Source organism: Penicillium cinerascens, assembly GCF_028974065.1.
Source record: "Penicillium cinerascens strain IBT 15544 chromosome Unknown contig_5_segment0_segment0, whole genome shotgun sequence".
In the NCBI taxonomy this organism is placed as follows: domain Eukaryota; kingdom Fungi; phylum Ascomycota; class Eurotiomycetes; order Eurotiales; family Aspergillaceae; genus Penicillium; species Penicillium cinerascens.
In genome coordinates this window covers 1,632,184-1,654,801 of record NW_026695294.1, presented here as the reverse complement: position 1 = coordinate 1,654,801, position 22,618 = coordinate 1,632,184, and the positions used below count along the sequence as shown (strand labels likewise).

Genomic DNA, 22,618 nt, shown 5'->3' with positions numbered 1-22,618 from the left:
CACCTCAATTTCCACTGCATCACCCTAAGCACCCGTGTACTTCTCGCAAAAACGGCGTTTCACATCCCAAGTCCTGAGTTATATGATAGGGCATTGCCAATGATGACCTCGATCTCCATCGGGTTAGTCATCAGGACTTAGCAGCTTAGTTATCTTCGATGCATCACGACTTTTAGACTGCGACGTCCACCTCCCCCCTAGCGCCTCCCTGCTCCCGTCCGCCTTGCATCAAGATGGATTTGTCTCTATTCTGCCAAAGCAATCTTCTCTATACACAGGAGTCACTGTCAAAATACAAGCCAGGGGGATATCACCCAGTCAACCTTGGAGATACTTTTGCAAACGATCGTTACAAGATACATCACAAACTAGGATGGGGGGGGGGGGGGGGGGGGGCTTTTCCACAGTATGGCTTGCGAAGGACAGGGAGTTAGTTTATCCCGGGTCAACTATGCTTATTGCTAATGGCACGCTAGCCGAAATCAATGGGTGTCGTTGAAGATCATGACCGCAGATTCGTCGGCATCGCGAGAGGTGCAAAATTTGAAATTTCTAGAGAGGCATTCTCAACAAGGGCTTTCTTCAAATTACGTTGTTCAGCTGCTCGATGCCTTTACTCACAAAGGCCCGAACGGGGTCCACCAATGTCTTGTGTTTGAATTACTTGGCCCTTCAGTTGACAAGGTCCTCTCAGACTATCGTGGGAGCCAAGATGAGCTCTGCCCAGGTATCATAGTCCGGATGTCCACGCAAATTTTAAAAGCTGTTAAGTTCATTCACAGTGCCGGAATGTGCCATGGAGGTGAGGGCTTTCCTCTATGGTTTTTCTGCGGTATAGTACTATTATACTCATTTCTTATTAGACATTAGTGGCCGGAACATAGCATTTACTTGCACTCATTTGTCGACACAAACCGAGGAGCAGCTTTTTGATGTTCTTGGATACCCGGAAATTGAACCGCTGACCCGGAACGACGGCGCGCCTCTAGGAAATGGATTACCGACCCAATTAGTTAAGGCAGCAGAATGGGATGACTGGATAGACGAGGACGACGAAGATATTCGGCTACTTGATTTTGGAGAGAGTTTCTTCCAAGGAAAGGAACCTGAAAAGCTAGCCCAGGCGAGTTCGTTGAGGGTACCGGAGACGATTTTCACGGACTGCTTTGATTATCGCGTCGACTTATGGCGCACAGGTTGTATGGTACGTGAACACCTCTTTCCCTGAAGGAAATATACTTACGGAGATATCGAACGTAGATTTATTACTTCTTATTCACGATATGGCCATTTTGGTATCTTGGCGAGGATGAAGTTTACATTTTCCAAATGATTGGCTTTGTGGAGAGGTTGCCGGCCGAATGGGAGTCTCAGTGGAAATCGATGCTGATGAAGTCTAGCCATACTCTGGAGCTAGAAGAAGGCAAGCAAACTGATAGACAAACAGATCTGTTGCTAATTTGCTCAAAGATTACAGAACGTCAAAGCTTGAACGGCAGTTTGCTGAGTTGGTGCCTGGCCCAAAACTCGAACCTTTACTTCACGCGACTCAAGGATTGATGCGATTCTTACCGTCTAGTCGCCTCACTGCAGAGGAAGCACTTGATTTGCTGGGCAACGCTCAAGAATAATAGAATTCCAAGGCATTTATTCAATAATTTGGAGCTTTGCTAGCTATGTACGTGCGAGAGAATATCAAAGCAAATATGAAGGTCGTTACATCATATCTGCAATCTCGGATGCAAAAAATGCAGCATTAAATACAGAAGGGGGTATACAAAAAGAAAATCGGGTTTGCAGATTACTCCATCCGCTTGTACAGCTTAGCCTTGTTGCCAGCAGATGCAGATGGCTTAGCACAGCAAGAAGCTGCCTCGGGGTGGAGGGTGGACTTGTTGAAGGACTGGGAAGACTGTGGGACGTCTAGCGCAGGGTTCTTGGTGAAGAAGCCGTCGGGCTTCAGCATGACACTGACGCGCTCCATGGGCATGACGGGGAAGTCTTCGATGCGGGGATTGTGGGTGAGGCCAAATGCTGTGATAATTGTTAGGTCCTAGGTCGAGATATAATGGAGCACGGCGGATACTTACTGTGCCAGAGAACGACGTCGTCGTTTTCGGTGTTGTCCTTGCGTTCCACCCATGTTTCAACACCCTCGGCACGACGGCTTTGGTTGGTGAACTCGCCTGCGGCGTACAGTTCATCATCCTGGTATTTGGTGACCCAGATCGGTTTGGTAGCAAACTCAGCACGGCGGTATCCTGGTGCATTTTTGCTGACCAGAAGCATCTGGCTAGGAACGGCTTGGAGCTTGTAAGCCACAGGCTTGTATGTCACTGGGTTATTAACGTTGTCGTTGCGAATCTTGAAGGTACGGTGACGGTCAACGCTGGTGTTTGCCGTGCTGGCGGTCTTCATCACGGTAGACTGGGTCGTGTAGCCCACAAGATAAGGGTTGTTGTCGTCTTCCGGCATGGGCACGCTATCTTCGTAGTACACGGTGTTCTTGAAGCCATCGATGGCAGGGTCGATGCGGAACGAGAACATGTGTTGATGGAAAGGAGCCATTACTCCGGGTCCCACGTTGGTGCCCCAAGCGACAGTCTGACCATTCTCGTTGTCAAATGGGACAGTCGAGAGAATGCCAGTAGCGCGGACTTCCAATTCCACATTTCCGGCCTGATCAAAGATGTAGGCAAAAATGTATTCGTAATTCGCAACTGTGCAAATCATTTGCAGAACCAATTGGCGGTTGCGCACAACAGTGGCGGCACCGGATCGATAATTGGTGTGCTTATGCTGAAGGCCATTATCCTGCTCGTGCATGCAAATCACGTTTTTCAACTGCACAGGGTTTCCCTTGCAATCATTCCGATAGCCATCGAAGTATTTGATATGCCCAAGACAGTCACATCCAAGAGACAGCTGATTGGCATTCATACCAAAGCCAGTGTCGCCAACATCAAATGCTTGCTTGCGATGATACGGCGCGCGAGGATCTTCATGAATATTAGCGAGGGTTCACATTAGGTAGATCTCAGGATAACAAACCTCCATATGGAACCGTCATTTCCGATACAGACAGACGGTAAAACACATTACGGTTTTCATATGTAATGTTGTATAGAACGAGACCTTCACGGATGTTGAAACCGAGTCTGAAACGCCACTTCTGCCAGTAGATGGAGTTACCATCCACCGAGTAAGACGGGCCTTCGGGCTGCTGGACAATATACGGCTTAAGATCCGTTCGAACGGGCTCATCCAACAGGTCATGAGCGTACTGAATTGCCTTGATGGGTTTCCAGGGTTGAGTCTCAGTGAATTCAGGGCCATCACCACCCGGCAGATAATCAATGCGGACAAGTTCTTGCGTAAGACCATCAAACACTGGTGAAAATTTGAGGGGCAGAGAATAATGGTTATTCTGGGGGTGGTCCACTTCGACCAGGTACATGAAGCACTGGAAGAGCCGTCGAGTTTCGTGGTCATTGTCAGTGCCATACATCCAAGGATCATTGCAGACGGTCACTCCGGCAGGCAGCTGCAATTTCTCGATTTCGGCCAGAACAGCGGGGTGCCTCATGCAAAGTTCTTCAATCTCGGTGATCTCATCCGTGTCAATGGGTCCCTATAGAGCGAGCAATTCAAGTCAGACACATGACTCTCGGAAAAGGTTGAGTGAAATATTGTACGAACCTGCAGCTCGCGAGGAAGTTCCTTCGCGTAGACAATAGAGCGCTTATTGGCATTCAGGATAGCCTTGTAGAATGCGCCGCTATCAAGACGGTGGAAGAGCGTGTAAATAAGACGAGCCGGTGGCGGAGGCAGAGGCCGCCGTAAGCGCTCAGCTTCGATGTATGGAATTACATCTTTCTTGATTGGCTCATTGATGTCGATGCGCTTGTAGCGGAGAGGAACACCGGGGAATGTGGCTTCCAAAATGCGCACGGCAAGCTTAATCTCCTCCGGGGAAATGGGATCGAATGGGTGTGGTACAGTCACCATCGTCGTATATGCGAGCTTGGAGACGAAGGGTGCAGTACAAGGAAGAAAAAAAGAACGGGGCGGAATGTCAGATCTGGGGAGATTGGAGACTGGAGACCGGGGAAGTTAGAGAGTTGACCCCGATTTTTAAGGATCGCGTATCTGTTATCGTGCCTTGCACCACATGGATGGACTTACCCGATCTGGTAAGGAGCGTCGTCGTAAGTGGAGCGCCCTTTTTGGCTTACACAGATGTTATATGAAAGAGCCGTGATGTTGGTTGCGATATATGGGTGGATAATGTGATATAGGCCACGTCAATTGAGTCCATTTTATGAGTAGCTAGTCAATACCAATATATATCTCTTCGCTCATGTCTCCGATCATTTTTCAATACTGAAATCCCCGAGTAGATAACAGTCACGTGTGGGCGCGAGATTACCCCAAACCGGAATAGCGTGGTCGGATTTGCTATCAAATCGCGGGGAAGACGCTTTTCGATGCGACATACACAGTCTGATGCGCCAAACACGATGACCTTGACTACGTTCCACGACACGGGATGGTCCATTCAGTCGCCCCCGCAAGTCCCCGCACATGCCAGTCCAGTCCAAAAAAAGGGACGTCGGCAAACGGGAACTCCGTGGACTCGCTCCGGCTGTCTGACATGTAAGAAGCGTCGCAAAGGGTGCGACAAGGCTAAGCCGAAGTATGTGCAACCATGAGAACCTTCATTCTGTAATGAAACTGACCGCGGGTCAGCTGCAATAATTGCCTCAAACAAGGCCGCAAGTGTGAGGGCTATGGCGATCTTTGGGTGGCACCGCTTGGCCCTTCGGCTCAGGTTTTCATGCAGGCGGATGCACCGAAGCGGCGGCTGACCAGCTCGACTCCTCCGCATTTACCATCACCCCCGCCGTCGGTATCTCCATATTCAGATGCATCGCAAGATGCGCGCTTATCGCCAGTTTCGTTGGGCTGGTCTGTCCCGCCTTCGCCCCAACGGATCGTTGAGACCGAGGCGGAAGAGACTGCCCAGGACCAAGACGTCAATGGAACGACTGGATCGACCTCACAGAATGCATTATCAGTCATCCTACGACCTCGCGGGTATCCTAACCATCTTTCGGGCCATGAATCTCACTATCTACAATATCATGTTGAGTATGGCTCCAAGCTTCTCGCCAATCTCGAAAGTGATGACAACCCACTTCGGTCATTGCTCATCCCGTATGCTATGTCATCTCCCCTCTTGATGAAGGCTGTTTGTGCAGTCTCGGCGCTTCATCTCGCGAACCGTTCGCAGGAGTTCAGTGCACAGAATGCTGCAGCAACCTTCTACGGCCGGACTCTCAGCGGGCTCCAGACAGTCCTTGCTAAATGCCCCACCAATGTACTACCTGATGATGCTATGCTCGCAGTCGGCTTGATGTGCAAGTACGAAATTGTTCGCGGCAGCGTCAAGCAGTGGGTTGTGCATCTCTCCGCCATGCAGCGTCTCATCGCATCTCGTGGTGGTCTCGGTTCAATGGACCCAGATGCAGCACAGTTCCTCCGAGGATTGTATGTTCTATATACACATTTTTTTTGGGACCAGTACTGACGGATGCTTAGGTTTGTCTATGCGTATAACATGGCCCGGATCAGCAACCGCAAGCGCATCACGTTTTCTGACCCCACAGACACCGATATCAGTTCCCCAAAACTGGATATCTATATCGGCTATACTGAAGAGATTCTCAAACTATGTGGACGTATCGCAGAGCTACCGTCACTGCAGGACGACAACATTTCCCTGCGTCTGGCCATAGCATCCATGTGAGTTCTCTATTTACCCCAGTAGCCAACGCCATCCTTTATTGACTAAATCACTATCAGAAACGACTCCCTCCTAACGTGGACTCCCACTTCCATCCGCTATATCATTCCACGGGGCATCACACCTGCGGCCCTAACCCGTCTCCAGCTCGTCGCCGAGTGCTTCCGCGATGCAGCCTTCGTCTATCTCCACTCCACTCTCGAGCGCATGAGCATGAATTCCGATCATTTTAAAGCCCCAACAAACCATCCGGATGCATTGTCCCCCGCATGCCTCTTTGAAAACAGCCCATACATCACAGAATGGGCCCCTCTAATCTCAACCCCCAAATCAACCGCCATATACCGCTGCCTCGCACGCGTGGAATCCTTCCCCCTCGATGACCACTGCGAGTATTCGGCTCTTACATTCCCCCTCTTCATCTCGGGCTGTGAGAGCGACGTCTTCGCTCACCGTGATCTCATAATTCGCTCCTTGGGCAAGTTGCAATTCAACTTCGGCATCGGAAACGTCGAGCGCGCAAAGGAGGTGCTTCGTGTTCTGTGGGCGAGGCAGGATGCCAACGCACAAGATGTAGCAGCCGGAGGCAGTGCCTCGAGAAAAACGCACTGGGTTGATATCCTGGAGGAGTTGCAGTGGGAGTTGATTCTCGCATAGCGTTTGGATTTCGTTGTACTTGTATATAGTGTATTATAGAAGAAATGAGTCATGTAACTTTATTGTTTAACGGGGTATTTCATTTAAGCCTATAGTAGACTTGGAGAAGCAAAAGCAAAACTACATCTTGGGTATGGCTAGCGATAATCACAAGCAATCAACTTAATCCCATGTTCACTTCATCACTCAACCCGAATTCCCTCTCGGCTCTTTCGGTGCCCGATGACGCTCTGGTGGACCATTTATCAAGATGATCTTGCATGGAGGCATCCTTATCGCGCAGACTGGCACTGTCACTTGTTCCCACGCTGCCCTCGCGGATGCTATACTGGGATGGTTTGCGGGAATGCTGAATGCTGACCGGGCGCGAAGGCGTGCCTTTGCTGCTTCCGGCTCCGGCCGGAGTTGCTCCGACGTTCGATCCTGTTGCGCGGCCTTGGTCAATGGAACCGCCGGTACTGGTACGGTCCTTGTCCTTGCTGTTGCTGTTGCGGAACCAGCCCCGCTTGCGGGCTTTGAGGGGCGTTGTGGATGAGAGGCTCATGGAGTCGGGGTCGGATTCTTTTTCTGTCTTTTCCTTCTCCTTTTCTAGAGCTTGGGTGAGGTTTGAAACGGTCTGATCTGAGCCATTTGGCTGTACCTCCACCAGCTCGGCATCGCGGTACCACTTGCGTCGGCGCGTGTATCGGTCCCAGCCATCTTGGGCGCGGCGGCCATCATGCCACTACATTCATTAGCGATGAAATCCGAGAAGACTGGTCAGATACACATACCTTGTTATCGTAGTAGATCCATCCCTCGCTAGTCGATGTTTTCGAGTCCGGTTTGGTAGGGTGGTCGGCACCTTCAACGCGCCACTCGCTACCTTCCACCCAGCGCCATTTGGCGTCGCCAGTTTGTACATCAGGTAATTCAAATGAGTCTTTTGGTGGAACAGAGTTGAGATGCTCGTCGGTCCAGGCGCCACGCTCTGACGGGAACAGGGAGTAGGTCCAGCCGATTCCGAGCCAGCGTCGCTGGTTCTCATACACGACGAAAGTGAATCGTACGCCGGAGGCATCTCCACGCCGCCGTGTCGAGATATTCAGTCCCTGGCTCTGGGCTTGGGGATTCTGTGCACTGCTCGGCCCATCTGCGACTGAGAGGCCCGTAATCATAGCGCAAAGGCGGCGGACTGCTCGAGACCGCCATAGAATCACGCGCGAGACCCGCGCGGGTCGCGAGTGGTAGGTTAGGACAATGGTGCCGACTGTCATGATGACGCGTCGCGTAGTAATTAGGTAAAGAGGAGGAAGGGTGAGGCCGATCCAGATGGGCGTAACAAGAAGGATTCGAATAAAGAGAGCAGTCAGGGCCGGTCGAGTCGTTGCAGACGTTGCCGTGCGCTGGGTAGAGAGGAAATCGGTCAAATCGAGTAAGGGTTCGAGCAGGATATTGCACCGAGTCGTAAGCGTGCGTAAGGTCTCAACAATGTCATCCAGACTTTTCTGGTGGCGGGTTGTCTCCGAAGCAGCTTTGCTCTGGTGCTTCTCACCCGTCGATGTCGTCGACGACAGAGGCGAGTAGCGCCGGCCATACATACCCAGAATCAACCCGAGCACCACCAATATCGGACCCGCCCAAAGGATGATGGCATCACTGTATAGCACCACCGTCCAGAAGGTAGCCACGAGCAGGAAGCTCTGCCACGGGTCTCCCGTGGTCCATGTCAACAGACCCGTAAGCTTATTGAGCGGCAGGAGAAACGGGTGCGAGTAGGCCAGCGCCCTGGTGATGGACGGTGGTGTAGCTACCAGCAGCGGCGATTTGCGATGCACGATGACGCTGGAGCGCTGGCGCGAGCTCAGGGCGGAGCCGGAGATGGTAGAAGGGGAGAAAGGAGCAATCGTCGGCGGCTGGGAGTCAGACTGGCCATTGTCTTGAGAGTTCATTGGGGATGCCATGGAATCTATCCACGGAAGATCTTCTGCTGTAGCATCAGCAGGCTGCTCTATTAATCAAGGGAAACCAACATACCGAGCGCGGCCATCCAATTACGGTGACGTCAAGGGATGCGTGTCAGCTCATCTGGCTGAGTGGGCGATCATTCTCAATATATGCCTGGGAAGTTCGTTCGGTACCAAGTTGATCTGCGGGGGGCAAAGCACCGGAGGACATGTGACTGCCCGTGCAACACTGTACATACCGAGAACTTTGAGCTATCTTAATTATTATGGCATCTATAATTACAGTGGTCTTTTACACATTTCTAGAAGTTCTATTTGATTGACTTTATTCGTTGTTCTCCCTTGGAACAAGTATAAGCTCGCCCTGTGGCGCATAGTTCCAGTTCTCCGACCTGCCGACGCTAAAACGCGCGCAGCCGAAATTTTCCCCTTCTTCCTCTCTTCACCTCCTTGTGATCATCGCGCCAGCTCCCTCAAGCCCGTCGACATGGTATGTTATCCTAACGCTTTTTCTGCCAATGATACACATCTGTGAAATAATAAGGAAAATTCTAACCCGCACCCTCTCCAGGCTCACCGCATTGTCACCCAAGTCGTCGTCACCGGAGCCCGGGTCTTCGGCCGCGCTTTCGCCGAAGCCTACAAGCAGGCCCAGGCCTCCGGCAAATATGCTGCGCAGAAGAAGGGCAGCGGAGGCTTCACCTCCTCCGGCCTGACCCTCGACGAGGCCTGCAAAATCCTCAACGTCAAGCCCCCGGTGGCCGGCGAGCAGAACGTCGAACACGTTATGGAACGATTCAAGAAACTCTTCGACATCAACGATCCTCAGAAGGGCGGCAGTTTCTACCTGCAGAGCAAGATTCTGCGCGCACGCGAGCGCATAGAGATGGAGGTCCGAACAGCGGAGCGCCAGGCCGCCACGGAGAAGGAATTGAAAGAAGGCTGGAATCCCAAGGTCTACAAGGACCGGTGAACCGCCTGAGAATGTCTGCGCTTCTTTTCTGCGCCCTCGACATTCCTCGCGTCTGCGCTCGACCACCGTCCTCTGCGTGAGCACCGTCTTTCTCCTCGGAAAGTTCTTCGGGGTCCGCTCTCATCTTGATTTGGCATAGCATGGCGTTTGGGTTATTGTGGAAAGAGGTTTTTGTCTCTTTTATTAGATTGGAGGATCTGCCAGCATTGGGGAGTTTGATCTCGGTCGCGATCTCTCCCTTAGACCTTCGGGTCTTGTGTATACCATCTCGACCCTTTTCTTCACCACAGTCGAACCCCCCCCCCCCCTCTTCTCCACTCTGACTCGCAAAGGAAATGTACAATAGCTTCATACTTGCACATGTGTAATGTTCTACTCATTTTGCTTTCTTATTTCAAGTACTTTGGTACGTCGATCTCGTACTTGTAACAAAAGTACCGGGCACAAACACTTTTTTGCCACCGCCGACTGGGAATCACCATGCAGGAACAACCAGGGACTCGGCCATTGCCGATTATGAATCACCGATCATGAGTCGCCCAACAGAAATGGCTGAGACGATCGAGATCGGGATCGGGATCGGTTCATCGTCTCGAAGACCAGTAATCGACCCTCGGCATGGCGCGATCCGGGGCGGGCGGCGGAGCCGGGGCTAAGAAAAATCGCCGTCCCACTCCTCTACGTTTTACAATGAATTAATCCTCAAAGATCCAGTCATCCAATCCTCAAATCATCCTGCCTCCTCCTCGCCCACCTCCCCCCGCCAAAACCACCCACAATGCGGCCCTCCACCCCGCTGTCGGCGGACCTACCCCCGCTAATAATGGGTACGGCAACCTTCAACTCGCAATATAACGCAGACCCCTACGCCCTCCCAACAACAGAACTAGTCCAGCGCGCCCTCTCCCGCGGTGTACGTGCCTTCGACACATCCCCCTACTACGGCCCCGCCGAAGAACTCCTCGGCCGCGCCTTAGCCTCGGAATTTGTGCAATCCAACTTCCCACGAGACTCATACCGTCTCCTCACGAAAGTCGGCCGCATTGCATCCGCTTCATTCGACTACTCCCCAGCCTGGATACAACAGAGCGTGCACCGCAGTCTGCGCCGCCTGCACACGGATTACCTGGACGTGGTATACTGCCACGACGTCGAATTCGTCTCCCCCGCCGAAGTCCTCACTGCAGTCCGGGAACTGCGCCGTCTGCGCGATGAGGAGGGTATACTGCGCTATGTGGGGATCTCCGGATACCCAGTTGACACATTGAGTTCCCTTGCGGAGATGATCCTGCGCGAGACTGGCGAGCCGCTTGATATCGTGATGTCGTACGCGAACTTTACGCTGCAGAATACTCGGCTGCGCTCACTTGCTTTGCCGAGGCTTCTTGCTGCGGGTGTGGATGTTGTGCCAAACGCTTCGCCGTTGGGTATGGGGTTGCTTCGGAGGGATGGTGTGCCTATTGGGTCGATGGGAGATTTCCATCCTGCGCCTGATAAGCTGCGCGGTGCTATTCAGAGTGCGGCGGAGTGTGTTGCGGAGCGTGGGGAGAAGCTTGAGGTGGTTGCTATTCGCTTTGCCTTGGAGTCTTGGCTGCGCGCTGGTGCTAAGGTTGGAGCGCTCGGTGCGCCGTTGGCGAGGTCCGCTGATGCAGATCCGGGATTCTTGTCTGTTGCAAATGTGGGCACTGGACGGAGAATTGGTGTCAGTGTGATGGGTGTGAGCAATATCGATGAGTTGGACGAGACACTGCGTGTGTGGCACAGTATCCTGGACGGTCTGGAAAACTTGGATGATGACGATGACGATGTTGATGGGTCGGACTTCGAGAGCAAGCTCCAACCTGCCGGGCCATCAACCCCGAAGGACCTCACCGGTGTCGTCCCTTCCGCGTCGAATGTCCCTAACATCCTGACCCCCTCCGAGGGCCTCGTCACTGACCGTGCTTGGTCTTACACGCGCCGGGCTCATATCTTGCAATTGGCGAAGGAGGTCCGTGACATCCTGGGAAGCGAGTGGGTGGATTATGTATGGGCGAGTCCACCAGCGGACTTCAAGAACTCTTTGCCTGAGGAGCATGTTGCTGCTCTCCAGAGAATTGAAGTCGAGGGTCGGGTTTCTCCCGCAGCTGGCTCTCCTGGAGACGTCATGCTTACGCCACCGCTAGATGCGGAGAAGCGGCTTGAATAGACATGAGATATGCGCGCTGGATGAACATAGACGGCGGTTAAGTGGTTTCTGAGAGAACATGGACCGTACATAGATTTGTCCATGGACCCAGCATATAATGATTTTCATGATAGCGTCAAGTTACTTAGTGCCTCAATAACATACCAAGTTCCCATAATAGCACATCTATCTATTGCCAATGCCTCAAGGCCTCTAAAGTGTGACATGTCAGTCAACGTGGCATCCTTGAGGTTTAGTACCTGATCAAGGTCAGCATATAATGCAAGCACCCGAGGTCACAAAACCCGTTCCCAACCCTGTTCCTCTCCAAGAAATCGCATATAGCGCTTGCTTGGTGAGAAGGAGGATGGGGCAGGAGCAAGAAGCAGTAAACACCAGCCAGGTGCACAAGGCCGAGACGCTTGCTGGGTGGTTCGATTGGGTCACTAACGATATACCTTGTACAGAGAAAGAGTCTAGGCCGTCGAGTCGAAAATGTGGGCCAGTTCGCCGAGGTGGACATGTGCATTTTCAACGGGCTTGTAATCGGTATCAAAATCGAGCGCATCGCGACGACGACGGGACCTAGATGTGAATAGAACAGGTAGCTTGAAGAACTCACTTCTTATTATGAAGAAGTAAACGAAGACGACCCCATGCAACTGCATCGAGGCTACAAATGATAAATCCCTTCCTCCTCGCCTCGATTCCCGCTTCCTCCGGACAAACGTTATGGGTATCTCGAACAAACAATCAAAAGAAAGGAAGCTGGGGCTTCAAGGGAACTCGTCATGGTCATCACTGCTGTCGATGGAGAGACATTCGGGCAGATCGGGCTCACTCGCGCCTACTTACGGCGAGGGGCGTGAGGCGTGAGATGAGGTCTGTCACCGGACCTCCCAGCAGGTCTTTCGGCGGGAGGGCTTCGGTACTGGGCGAACTGCTCAGAATTGTCATACACGTAGCGGAGTTGGAAGCGCTGCTCGGTGTACTCGTCGTAGTTCGCCGCGATGATGGACTGAAGAATGCTCTTGGGCTCATTGGACTGCGCGACCTCGTGGATCCGTCGACTCAGGCTATCATATGCATCACGGAAGGCTCTAAAGATCAACCGTATCTCCTTGGTACCACCCGAGATATCATTCGAGGAGTTGTTGGGGTCGATGATTGACAAACGATCATTATCGCCAAAAGCCTAGGCTATGTGAGCTTCTGTCCGCGGTTTAAAAGTTCAATAAATCTTACCTTGTGATAATATCCGGGTGGTTCCATCCGAAGACCAACCCGTTCGTAGTCCATCAAAAATCCGTAGAAATCAAAGAAGTCCATCAAGACCACACCAATGTTTCCTTGCTTGCTGGAGGGCATGTGCTGAAGAAGACTTGTCACCAGACATGTGATGGAAAATCCACCTAGACCGCCAGTTGGTACCTCGTTGAGGCCACGCAGGAGCAGGAACTGCTTGATAACGGACACGATGATAGGCATGAGGGGGTATTGTTGCTTCCACTCTTGGAAGGTCTGGTTCGCAATGATACCGCTGTCATTGTCGAAAGACAGGTCCACACGAAGACCAGTCAATTTGTCAATGAACTTAAGAATCGGTACTCTGGCATGAGCAATAGTTTCAATGGACCCAGGAACTGCAATTTCCAAGCTCTTCAGATACGCAGAAAATGCATAGATCTGACCCTTTCTCTCGCCAAACTGTTTCCTACCACCCGACATGAACACCTTGGACAGAAGAACAAGGTCGATATCTGCGGTGGGCAAATACATTCCGGATGCAAATGAGCCAAATGGCTTGACCGCAACGTTCCCGTATCTCCGCTTGAACGCTTGATCAAGGCGGCCAATGAGATCCTCACGGACAATCTGCTCGTAATCGTGGGGCTTGACCCAGTTGAAGAAATCAAGAACTTCACAGTGCAGTCTGGTTGAAGTGTGAGCTAGAACGTATAGGACACGGAAAATAAACGAATACTCACTTTTGACTTGCGTGCATGGGATAGCTCTTGGCCATCCACGGAGTGTCGTTCTGGCCAGGGAAGGCCTTCCACTGGTAGAGGATGGACCCATCATCCATGAAGCGAGCCTTGGGTTTTCCAGTCTTGAAAGAAATGCCTTTGCTCTCGTCATCACGAGTTCGCTTCAACGATGGCATCGCGGGCGGCTGGTTTTCCATGCTCTTTGGACCCCTTGGCGCATTCTCTGGAGCCTGATTCTCAAGTGGAATCTCGGCGGTCGGACCGAGAGAAATGAAATCGTCGTTATCCGTGACAGCATCTTTTAGCTTGGCATCACCCAAGCTATTCTGAAGTTTGGCTTTGCGAATCAATTTGACAACGTCCACGCGCTTGTGTTGACTCTCATCGGGAGGAGGAAGAGAAGTGTAGGGATCGGGATTCGACCATTTCGGGGCTGGAGGGAGAGGCGGAGGTGTAGATTCTTTGCTCTCACTTGCGATGACGCGTCGTTTACGGGGACGTGAATCCTCGTCTTCCGACTCCTCCGAGAGGTCCATCTCTGCCTCCTCACTGTCACTCAGGTCCGCAAGTGACGCGAACTTGGGAGCAGGTTTGTCGGTCGATTCGGTTGTCAACAGCTCAGGCGTCCCTTCTCTTTGGCCCTGCAGCAAAGGCCGTTCAGAAGTCTTTGGCTTTGGATACCGAAATGTAAACTCCCTGCGTCGTTGATCTCGAGAGGGCCCCCTCCTGGGAGGACCGTTTCCTCGAAACTCGAACGGCGGCATGGTGGAACGCGCGCACAGTACCTCCGAGAAACCAACAGTACAGTCGATTCTCCCTCAGATATCGGCTCAGCGAAAAGTAAATGCGGGGTGTAGAACACTCAAGTCCTCGTTTCTGACAGGCGTTCTGATCGCGTGTGCCGAAAGGCCAATTTATCGAACTGATTTGGGAAGTTGAAGTGAGTGAGGAAGTCGCAAACTGCGCAAAAAAAGAGACTACGGCAAAATCGCGCTACGAAAGCGGTAAGGTTTGGACACCACCGATTGGCTAGTTCGACCTATACACAATCGGCCCTGGACAGTTTCGCCAATCCATCTTCCAACAGTTTCACCAGATCTTTTTGGGCTGCCATTTCAGCAAAACTAACACGGTCCGGAGCCCAGTCCAGCAGGTTCACTACACGCGCACCGTTCCCCCGAAGCAATCCCACACTCACGTCGATTAATTCCGGCCGTTCATCACAATGCCAGAAAACATTGGCTCCACAAACCTTACAGAACTCCCGGTACACGCCCGGAGAGCTATTGTATCGCTGCACCGTTTTACCCTTGAAAGCTAGCGGTGATCCATCTGTGTTGAAGATGTTGGACTTTGGTATAAATGCCCAGGTCTGGATAGGAAAGCCGCATCCCAGCCGGCAGGATTTGCAGGCACAGGTGCCCGCAAGATATTTAGTGTTACCATCTCGCAGCCACCACTTGACATCGTCAGGATTAGTGCCGGGTCCGGAGAAGTACGGGACCAGCAAGTCAGAGAAGGGCGACCAGGCCTGCAATGATGATGCGTCTGGAGGGGTGATATAGAATTCAATCCCTCCGCAATGGCAGCGTGCCTGTAGCTGACTCGGCAGCTTCGATAGATCATCCTCAGCCACTTGCGCGTGAGATTCAGTGGTATTGTTCTGCTGTCCCGAGAATACCTCCAATCTGCAGCCACTGTCCAAGGATGGCCAGCCAGGCAGATATGTACTCAGTCCTCCGTCACCGGTATCCTTGACCTGCCAGTGCTGGACTGACTGTACTGCCGGTATGTCGCCCGCCACTAACACTCCCGATGCCACTAGATATCGTCCGCTGGGCTGCACTCGAGCTAGGATGTGGGAGCCACACGTCTTACAGAGGAAGCGGCTCACGTAAGAAGACTCGCGGTACTCTTGAAGTCCCTCCAATGTGGAGGGCTCATACCGGATGAGGTAATATGATGTGCACAAGATCCCAGATACCGCTCGACAGCTGTGGCAATGACATAGTTGGAGTTGGGTCTGATCTGTCGAAGGATCTAGCTGGACTGACAGTGCTACGCCTCCACACAGACAGGTAGCCGAGCTAGACATGAGGGCATGGACACGTAGTTGAGAAGGTTTTGCTTTTTCTGTGCTTCTTGAAGGCGATAATATCGCTCAGTAAGCTATACCAGTAGTACTTTGTAGACCGTGTCCTGTTACAACATGAAATCAAAGCTTGAGTTGCCTTGCATTCAATATGTGCTCAAGCGGGGCACTACAGACATGCACCTGCATCTGGAAGGTAAGTGACATGCGCGCTGAAAATTCATCTGAGTCGTATCCCGGGAATCCACGAGGGCGGGGTATAAATAGTCAGCTCAGCCCTTTTTATCTTCCCCCACTATCGTCATTCTATCACTCTTCAAACCAGAAATCCCTGTGATAACAAAAACCACTACAATCAAAATGGGTGAGTCTATCCCGCCTCCTTTGCATTATTCCCTGCACACTGCTTCTCTGCCTGGATCCCCGAATCGCGGGGTCATAGCGTGGTTGTCACCACTCATATTCCCGAATTTCTCAACCCTCAAATTCCGATACTGACCATGGCGACAGGTCCCGATCACACCTGCAGCTGCGGCCCTTCGTGCCAGTGCGCTGGCGGCTGCAAGTGCCCCGTATGTTCTTCCCTGGTTCTATTCCTGTCGTGACGGTCCGTTGGCTAACCGAGAAACCCCCACCTTCCCCAGAAATAAACCACTCACTCTTCGTGTTGTGGTATCGGAATGAGTAGGGCTGATTTTTTCCTTTTGATGGAGATGCGGCAATGATATGCACCGAGAGGAGAAGATTTAGCGTCTAGTTGGAGGTGTTGTGCTGGAAGGGAGAATGCATCATGGAGGTCTCCACGTCGGTTTTTTTTCAAAATAAAAATCATAGCTGGTCGACTGTAGTCAAATAGACTGCAGCCGGTTGCTGATCCATTTTTATTCTTCTTCACCAGGTACCTTGTGGGAATCGACCCAATATTTGGGTCGATAAGACTCGGTAGATGTGTTGAGCTTAATTGTAGTGCAACGTCAGAGTCGACAGGACTGCCACGACAGCTTTGTGGTAGGAGTCTCAACACCCCATGTAGAGCACCGCGGCAGGGCACTTTGACGTAACCCCGGGAATCAGCTGCCACGCTAGGAACATACCTGGGATAGGCCAGCGAATCCCGGACATAACCCGTCCAACGTAAGGCACATCCTTCCCAACAGAATAACGGACCCTTTCTTTGCTTTGTTTCCCCTCGGCATAATGGCCCCTATACGGCAAGCATTCCACGATGCCAGACCGGGTTATGTTCGGCTGTCGCGGCTGTCATTTACCGAGTATTTTCCTCGTAGAACGCGCCCTAAACGATCAATTATGTTTCGGGCGTTAAAAATCGGGACCGGACTCATTCGGGAAAGTTACAGTGGATCTATCATTCTTTATACGGTTGCCTTGAAACTTGTTCATGGGGCCAATGATAATTACTTTTTGTATGCGCCTATATCCCTGTTTAGAGAGACTTGTAAGATGGCGATGCTTTTGTCGCCTGGGTGGCTCGACCCCGCATGGGTTGTAGACAGACTACGTTGCTGTGAGTACTCTTGGCAGTGCTCGTGGTATTCCCCATGGTAAACTATCTGATAGTTGTATGAGGATACTTTTGAAATGAGTACGGGTACGAAATGTCATTCACGAGGGAGGGTCCGTGGGACAGGCAGGGTGTGATATGCTCCGGTATCTTCGAGCTATACAGAATGAGACGGTCCACTTTTTTCTCGGCGCCCTGCCTTGCTTGCACGTATGCTCCAAAGTCCGTGCTGCGGCAGTGGGCCAAAACGCAGTTGGCCTCGATCTTTTACCCGTGCGTGGGTTAGCTGTAGGCCCCGGAAAACGTAATACAGATAAGCTCCAGCGGTTCAGTTACCAGATGTCCGAGGCATAGGATCAGGTCACATGCCCTTAAAGGGCTTGGATATACTGAGATTAATGTCGATTATGGTTGTTGTGGATCCCATCGATCGGAGATATCTCTTTGATACCGGCACTGGTCAAGGCCAACCCCGGGCATTTTTCCTTGTCTTTCGATCCCAAGTGGGAGGGAAGATAAATCCAACTCCACTGCAATGGGCTCTAGGACAGGCGACTGCCAATGGGGCCTCGTAGCGCCCCTCCTCCAAGGTCCTCAGCCCGCACAACACTTGGCTTCTCATAGGCTGCCACGCGACAAATCGACTCTGCGCCGCTCCTGGCGCCGAAAATTCATCATGAAAGGCCCCCACTGCTGGGTAAAGCTCGTTTTCGCCGTTACCCATGACTGTATCCATGAGGTAATACATGAGGCCCGTCCCGAATGTGGATCGAACCAAGCGGCCAGAGCAGATCTACACCCTTTGAAACTTGGGTGTCACCGTGACCATCGCCGTGGGCGTTATCGTATTATGACGGAGGCTTGAGCTCCGCAAAAAGGAAATACTGTCGTCGTATTCTAGGATGCGGAACCGGCGAGGAAAAAGAAAAGTGAGCCGGTCCGGTCTTCGAGCCCCGTCATCGGAAGACAGACAGAACATGTTTGCCAAATATCGAGCTACAATACGGACACAGAGCATCCATGAAGACCGCACAGGGCTGATCTAAGAAGGGAAGCTCGACAGCAGGTATTCTCAAGTGTGAAAAGAAGGCAATGTGCCACACAAGCCCACATCATGTGCATGAACCTAACCGGTCCGAGTCTTGCCCGCAGCCTGATCTGCAGACACACGCTGTAGCCCTTCTAAAAGAAAATACATCGAGGTACATTACTCTCCGCCGTTGTTGTGATTGGTTCAGGCGCTGAAAACGAGGTATTTCATTGGTGACAGCGTTAGAATTACCTAGTCGGTCGTTGCGGGTAGCGCGTGAGAGGAAGTGGAGATGGAGGCAAGTGTGGGTTCATTTGACTCGGCCAAGAAAGGAATGCTCGGGGTGTCCGGTGCTCCGATAGGAGCGCAATAGGCGAAAATGAACAAGAATATTCGGGGACATGCAAACTAGGTCAAATAAGCCGGAGGAGTGTAGCGTGAGGCTACGTGGAATCGAAGTATAAAACCAGCCTCACTACCCCCCCTAACACAACATCCAAACAAGCTTCATCCAATAACTCATTCAAACAAGACTTTTCGCGGTTTATCCCCAAACACCTACAATCATCATGTCTCCCTGCTCTTGCAACTGCTGCTCCGGCAACTGCAGCTCCTGCTCTTGCTCCAGCTGCAGCGTAAGTCGTCCGTTTCCTATTCTGCCGTGATGGAAGTTCTAATATTCTACCAGCACTAAGCCAGCTCGCACGCCCTCGCCACTGCCGTCCTCCTCCGTCTCGACTACGCATACCAGACCCGGCCTGCCGCTGCTTTCCAACTAGGACCGGCTGACGGTGTACAAGACGTTTTCGATATGATTTGTTGTCCATTTTTGGCCTAAAGGGCCGGAGCCTTTTGGATGGGGTTGATTTTACGTTTTGTCTTTGTGACTTCGTGTATGTCTGCGTTTAGGGCTGTTTATGCAGTGCAATTATATATGACTGGGTTCTTTCCAGCAAGAAAATGCCTTTTTGTACACATCGTAGGCAGAAGTCTGTAGACAGAAGTATGGTAAGTGTTTTTGTCATTTGATATCGAGCTTGGGTTGTCCCAAATAAGGTATGACCACGGAAGGGAATATATGAATGGAAACAAAACTCGCTGTAATTTACTCGGACAAAATGCCTGGATGCTCAAAAGTACATCAACATTCAAGTGTAGTGTGATAGATACAAGCACTAGACACATATGCAATGCAATATCTATCACCAGAGGGGACTCACAGCTCATCCTTCGAGCGGGGAGCAACGTTATCATCCTCGCCTCCAGCACAAACAGCCGGGGTAGTAACAAGCATGGAATAAACACACTTCTCATCCTCGGCCGTCTTCAAAATCTCATTCTCTTCTCCACACTCCAAGACAACCTTAGTGGACCGGCTAGGTCCATTCCAGCAAGACTGGCCGCGCTCATATTCAAGAGCAACCTTCTCCACAGAAATAATCTCACCGGCCTCGTTCGTTTCCTCAACGGTTGTGGATCCGATGCGGACGAATTTGCCCATCGACATGAAGCCGCCGCCCTTGCGCTGGTTTTGCTTGGTGCTCTCTAGGAAGCAATGCTCGTAGGTGTACTCGCCTGCATCCTGGGAAATGCACTGGCCTTTGAGAGCGCGGAAAATGCCTCCGTGGCCGTAGTCCTTCTCGAGGTCGGCTGTCTGGTCACGGAGCTTGTTCTTGAGATCTTTCAGTTCGTCTTCGCCGGATTTCAGAGCATTACGCGCCTCGGTCACGGCCTTGGATTCGGTAGTTGAGTCTTCCTCGGGCTTGGACAGGATTCCACCGATCTCCAGAATAGACCTGACAGAGAGGATCTTGTCTTCAAGGAAGCTGACAAGAGATGGCGGGAGATAAGCTGCGATCTTGTAGACTGTAGTTTCTTGTCAGCAGCTGAATGTAGCAATCGGTATTAAGAGCTAGCTTACTCAAGTCGGACTCAACGCAGCCATCCTCCTCCTTCTCCCAGTGCTCCCAGTTGACACCAGAGCTCTCGTCGTCTGCCTTGGCAATCTCGTCCAGGTCGCGGTCCCGGGCACTGTTGCTAACCTCGCCTAGTCCACGGGCGGCGTAATCCTCCCAGCTGCGCACAGCGCGCTTAACACCCTCGTCGTTGAAGTTAGGGTTATATTCAACCTTGAACTTGGACAGAACTTCTTCGAGCTCCTTCAACCGGGAGCGGGCCTCATCTCTTTGCTGGCGAACCTCCACCAGGGCGTCGCGCAGCTCGTTGACCCGGCCCTTAGCAATACCTGCAAGAGCATTGACCTTCCCCTTGCCCTTGCCACTAGTCCGGACAACCTTACGCTCCTGCTCCTCAACTGTCTTGAGGCTAGACTCGAGACCTTTAACCTTGGCCTCAGCGCCCTTAATCTCCGACCCCAGTAGCACAATGTGGTTCTCGATCTCCTTCTGCTGCCGCCCGGCATCCACAAGGAGATCCTTCTTCTTCTTCAGGGCAGCAGTCATGGATTTCTGGCGCTTCTCCTCCTGCTTCCGCCACTGCTTGCCGATTTCCTTGCAACGATCCTCGCACTTGGTTCCACCGACGCGCGCCCACTCATCACTGCCATCGCAGCACTGCTCATAATCACATATTCCATCATTGATACGATTGAATGGCACGTAAGATGGCCGGTGGCCCTTGTTTTTGCAGTAGAACCCGGGCAGCGCGAGTACAAGATCCAAGCCATCGTTCCCTGGGCGCTCCGCAACCGTCAACGGAGAATTTCGCGAGAGATGTGCACAAGCAGCGGTGCCTGGCTCGTCACTGCCGTCTGGGCAGTCGCAGAAGTCATCATTAACGGCCGAGAAGGGGATTTGGATGGCGGGATTCGAGATGCACGTAAAGGTATCCGTATCCTGGTAGAACTTGGCAACTATAAAGCCACGTAATTAGCCAATTGAACAGAAACAACGCCAGCAATCACCATATGCAACCCCATTGATCGCCCACCGGGTGTGGACACCTCGTCCGAGGGTGGGGATTGTACGCAGGGTCGCAAGGTTCAGGAACTCACATTCAGGACCGACGCCCCGAGGACGAGGCTTATCGCTGCTGGCCCGGGCTGAGGCCCCGGCCGCAGCCAGCAGAATTAGCGACGGAGGGAGTCTCATATTTGAGGCATTGAGCTTAGGGATGTGGAGAGAGCTTCCGGCCAGCTGTTGATACGGCTAATCGGTGGCTGACTCAGCGCGCTATCTCCTCGACTTTATCGTGGCGACTCGATATCGCCTTGCGCTTACCATCGCAAAAAGTCAGCCAACATGGGTAATGACGGTGGCAGGTGAGACTTCATCTGACATATTAAGCTCTCGCATTCGATAAAAGCTAACGAACACTCGCAGTATCCCCACCCGTCGCGAACTCGTCCGCGAAGCGGCCCGCGCCCCAAGCACGGCGCAAGTCAAAGAAGCACAGCGCGAACAGCAAGAACACTCCTGGACAACCTGCCCTCTCTCGCACAAAGTCCTAGCTCGTCCGGTAGTTTCAGACTCAGTCGGAAACCTTTACAACAAAGACGCTGTACTCCAATTCCTGCTCCCCGGCGACGACGGCGAGGGCATCAGCTCCAAGTCCGACTGCGAGGAGATCCTGTGCGGGCGAATCAAGTCTCTCCGGGATGTTGTTGAGCTTCATTTCGAGATCGACACTGAGCGCAACGAGCACCCGTCTGACCGCGCGCATGCGCACCGCCATGAGCGCCGCGAGGGCTGGATCTGTCCGATTACGGCGAAGCCGCTGGGTCCGGCTGTGAAGTCGGTTTATCTGGTTCCGTGTGGCCATGTCTTTGCTGAGGAGGCGATTCGGCAGCTTAAGGGCGATAGGTGCCTGCAGGTTAGTATTTACTTTATACAGGGAAGTGTGATTTATTGCTAACATGTTCGACTAGTGCGACGAGCCCTACACTGAAGACAACATCATCGTGATCCTGCCGACCAAAGAGGAGGATAAGCAGCGCCTTATTTCCCGTGGTGCGATGCTTGCTGAGCAAGGTCTCACCCATTCTCTGAAGAAAGCACCCGGCTCGAAGAAGCGCAAGAAGCATGCTACCACCGAGGGCTCTGCCGATCCTGCCACCGATGGTGCGGAGACGAAGAAATCCACCGCCGCTTCTGGCGCCAATGGAAATGGTATCAAGAATGCGGCGACAGCTTCGCTCACTGCTCGTGTGCTGAACGAAGAGAATGAGAAGAAGAAGCGGCGGAAGATGATGGGTCTGAGTGATAATCTTGACAGTCTTTTCACAAAAGAGACTAAAGACGGCAAGAAAAGTGGTGACTTTATGACTAGAGGGTTCAGTATTCCCTCTTCTGCGCGGCGGTAAACTTCTTACCGGTCCTACTTCGATATCTTGCATCCGTGGCCCATAGGAGTTTATTTTTGATATGGAGTCTTAAGGAGTTTTATCATTACGAGTTTAGGTGGCTGATGTCCACTATA

General features: G+C 52.1%; 10 protein-coding genes across 10 annotated transcripts; 5 read left to right on the top strand and 5 right to left on the bottom strand.

The window, feature by feature from the left end:
* Window positions 1-233: 233 nt before the first annotated feature.
* N7498_005069 (uncharacterized protein) lies at window positions 234-1,631 on the top strand (the record flags this gene model as incomplete). The annotated part of the gene is made up of 5 exons (XM_058452131.1): window positions 234-406; window positions 477-802; window positions 864-1,204; window positions 1,261-1,451; window positions 1,478-1,631. The coding sequence occupies 5 exons, from the start codon at window positions 234-236 to the stop codon at window positions 1,629-1,631; spliced, it is 1,185 nt and encodes a 394-aa protein (XP_058308669.1).
* A 170-nt stretch (window positions 1,632-1,801) lies between these two features.
* N7498_005068 (uncharacterized protein) lies at window positions 1,802-4,008 on the bottom strand (the record flags this gene model as incomplete). Its single annotated transcript, XM_058452130.1, has 4 exons — window positions 1,802-2,034; window positions 2,091-2,999; window positions 3,052-3,631; window positions 3,700-4,008. The coding sequence occupies 4 exons, from the start codon at window positions 4,006-4,008 to the stop codon at window positions 1,802-1,804; spliced, it is 2,031 nt and encodes a 676-aa protein (XP_058308668.1).
* Window positions 4,009-4,520: 512 nt separating this feature from the next.
* N7498_005067 (Zn(II)2Cys6 transcription factor) lies at window positions 4,521-6,463 on the top strand (the record flags this gene model as incomplete). The annotated part of the gene is made up of 4 exons (XM_058452129.1): window positions 4,521-4,696; window positions 4,750-5,550; window positions 5,602-5,805; window positions 5,866-6,463. 4 exons carry the CDS (start codon window positions 4,521-4,523, stop codon window positions 6,461-6,463), a joined length of 1,779 nt encoding a protein of 592 aa, XP_058308667.1.
* Window positions 6,464-6,620: 157 nt separating this feature from the next.
* N7498_005066 (PEX28-32 family peroxisomal membrane protein) lies at window positions 6,621-8,492 on the bottom strand (the record flags this gene model as incomplete). Its single annotated transcript, XM_058452128.1, has 3 exons — window positions 6,621-7,187; window positions 7,237-8,429; window positions 8,480-8,492. 3 exons carry the CDS (start codon window positions 8,490-8,492, stop codon window positions 6,621-6,623), a joined length of 1,773 nt encoding a protein of 590 aa, XP_058308666.1.
* Window positions 8,493-8,896: 404 nt separating this feature from the next.
* Window positions 8,897-9,382, top strand: N7498_005065 (import motor complex subunit PAM16; the record flags this gene model as incomplete). Its single annotated transcript, XM_058452127.1, has 2 exons — window positions 8,897-8,899; window positions 8,981-9,382. The coding sequence occupies 2 exons, from the start codon at window positions 8,897-8,899 to the stop codon at window positions 9,380-9,382; spliced, it is 405 nt and encodes a 134-aa protein (XP_058308665.1).
* A 778-nt stretch (window positions 9,383-10,160) lies between these two features.
* On the top strand, window positions 10,161-11,570 carry N7498_005064 (D-arabinose 1-dehydrogenase (NAD(P)(+)) ARA2; the record flags this gene model as incomplete). Its single annotated transcript, XM_058452126.1, has 1 exon — window positions 10,161-11,570. One exon carries the CDS (start codon window positions 10,161-10,163, stop codon window positions 11,568-11,570), a length of 1,410 nt encoding a protein of 469 aa, XP_058308664.1.
* An 826-nt stretch (window positions 11,571-12,396) lies between these two features.
* N7498_005063 (putative topoisomerase family protein TRF4) lies at window positions 12,397-14,301 on the bottom strand (the record flags this gene model as incomplete). Its single annotated transcript, XM_058452125.1, has 3 exons — window positions 12,397-12,744; window positions 12,795-13,482; window positions 13,538-14,301. 3 exons carry the CDS (start codon window positions 14,299-14,301, stop codon window positions 12,397-12,399), a joined length of 1,800 nt encoding a protein of 599 aa, XP_058308663.1.
* A 275-nt stretch (window positions 14,302-14,576) lies between these two features.
* N7498_005062 (GFA family protein) lies at window positions 14,577-15,546 on the bottom strand (the record flags this gene model as incomplete). Its single annotated transcript, XM_058452124.1, has 2 exons — window positions 14,577-15,314; window positions 15,484-15,546. 2 exons carry the CDS (start codon window positions 15,544-15,546, stop codon window positions 14,577-14,579), a joined length of 801 nt encoding a protein of 266 aa, XP_058308662.1.
* Window positions 15,547-19,397: 3,851 nt separating this feature from the next.
* Window positions 19,398-21,291, bottom strand: N7498_005061 (uncharacterized protein; the record flags this gene model as incomplete). Its single annotated transcript, XM_058452123.1, has 3 exons — window positions 19,398-20,047; window positions 20,103-21,053; window positions 21,195-21,291. 3 exons carry the CDS (start codon window positions 21,289-21,291, stop codon window positions 19,398-19,400), a joined length of 1,698 nt encoding a protein of 565 aa, XP_058308661.1.
* Window positions 21,292-21,441: 150 nt separating this feature from the next.
* N7498_005060 (replication termination factor 2) lies at window positions 21,442-22,502 on the top strand (the record flags this gene model as incomplete). The annotated part of the gene is made up of 3 exons (XM_058452122.1): window positions 21,442-21,461; window positions 21,523-22,012; window positions 22,068-22,502. The coding sequence occupies 3 exons, from the start codon at window positions 21,442-21,444 to the stop codon at window positions 22,500-22,502; spliced, it is 945 nt and encodes a 314-aa protein (XP_058308660.1).
* Between the last annotated feature and the right edge of the window lie 116 nt (window positions 22,503-22,618).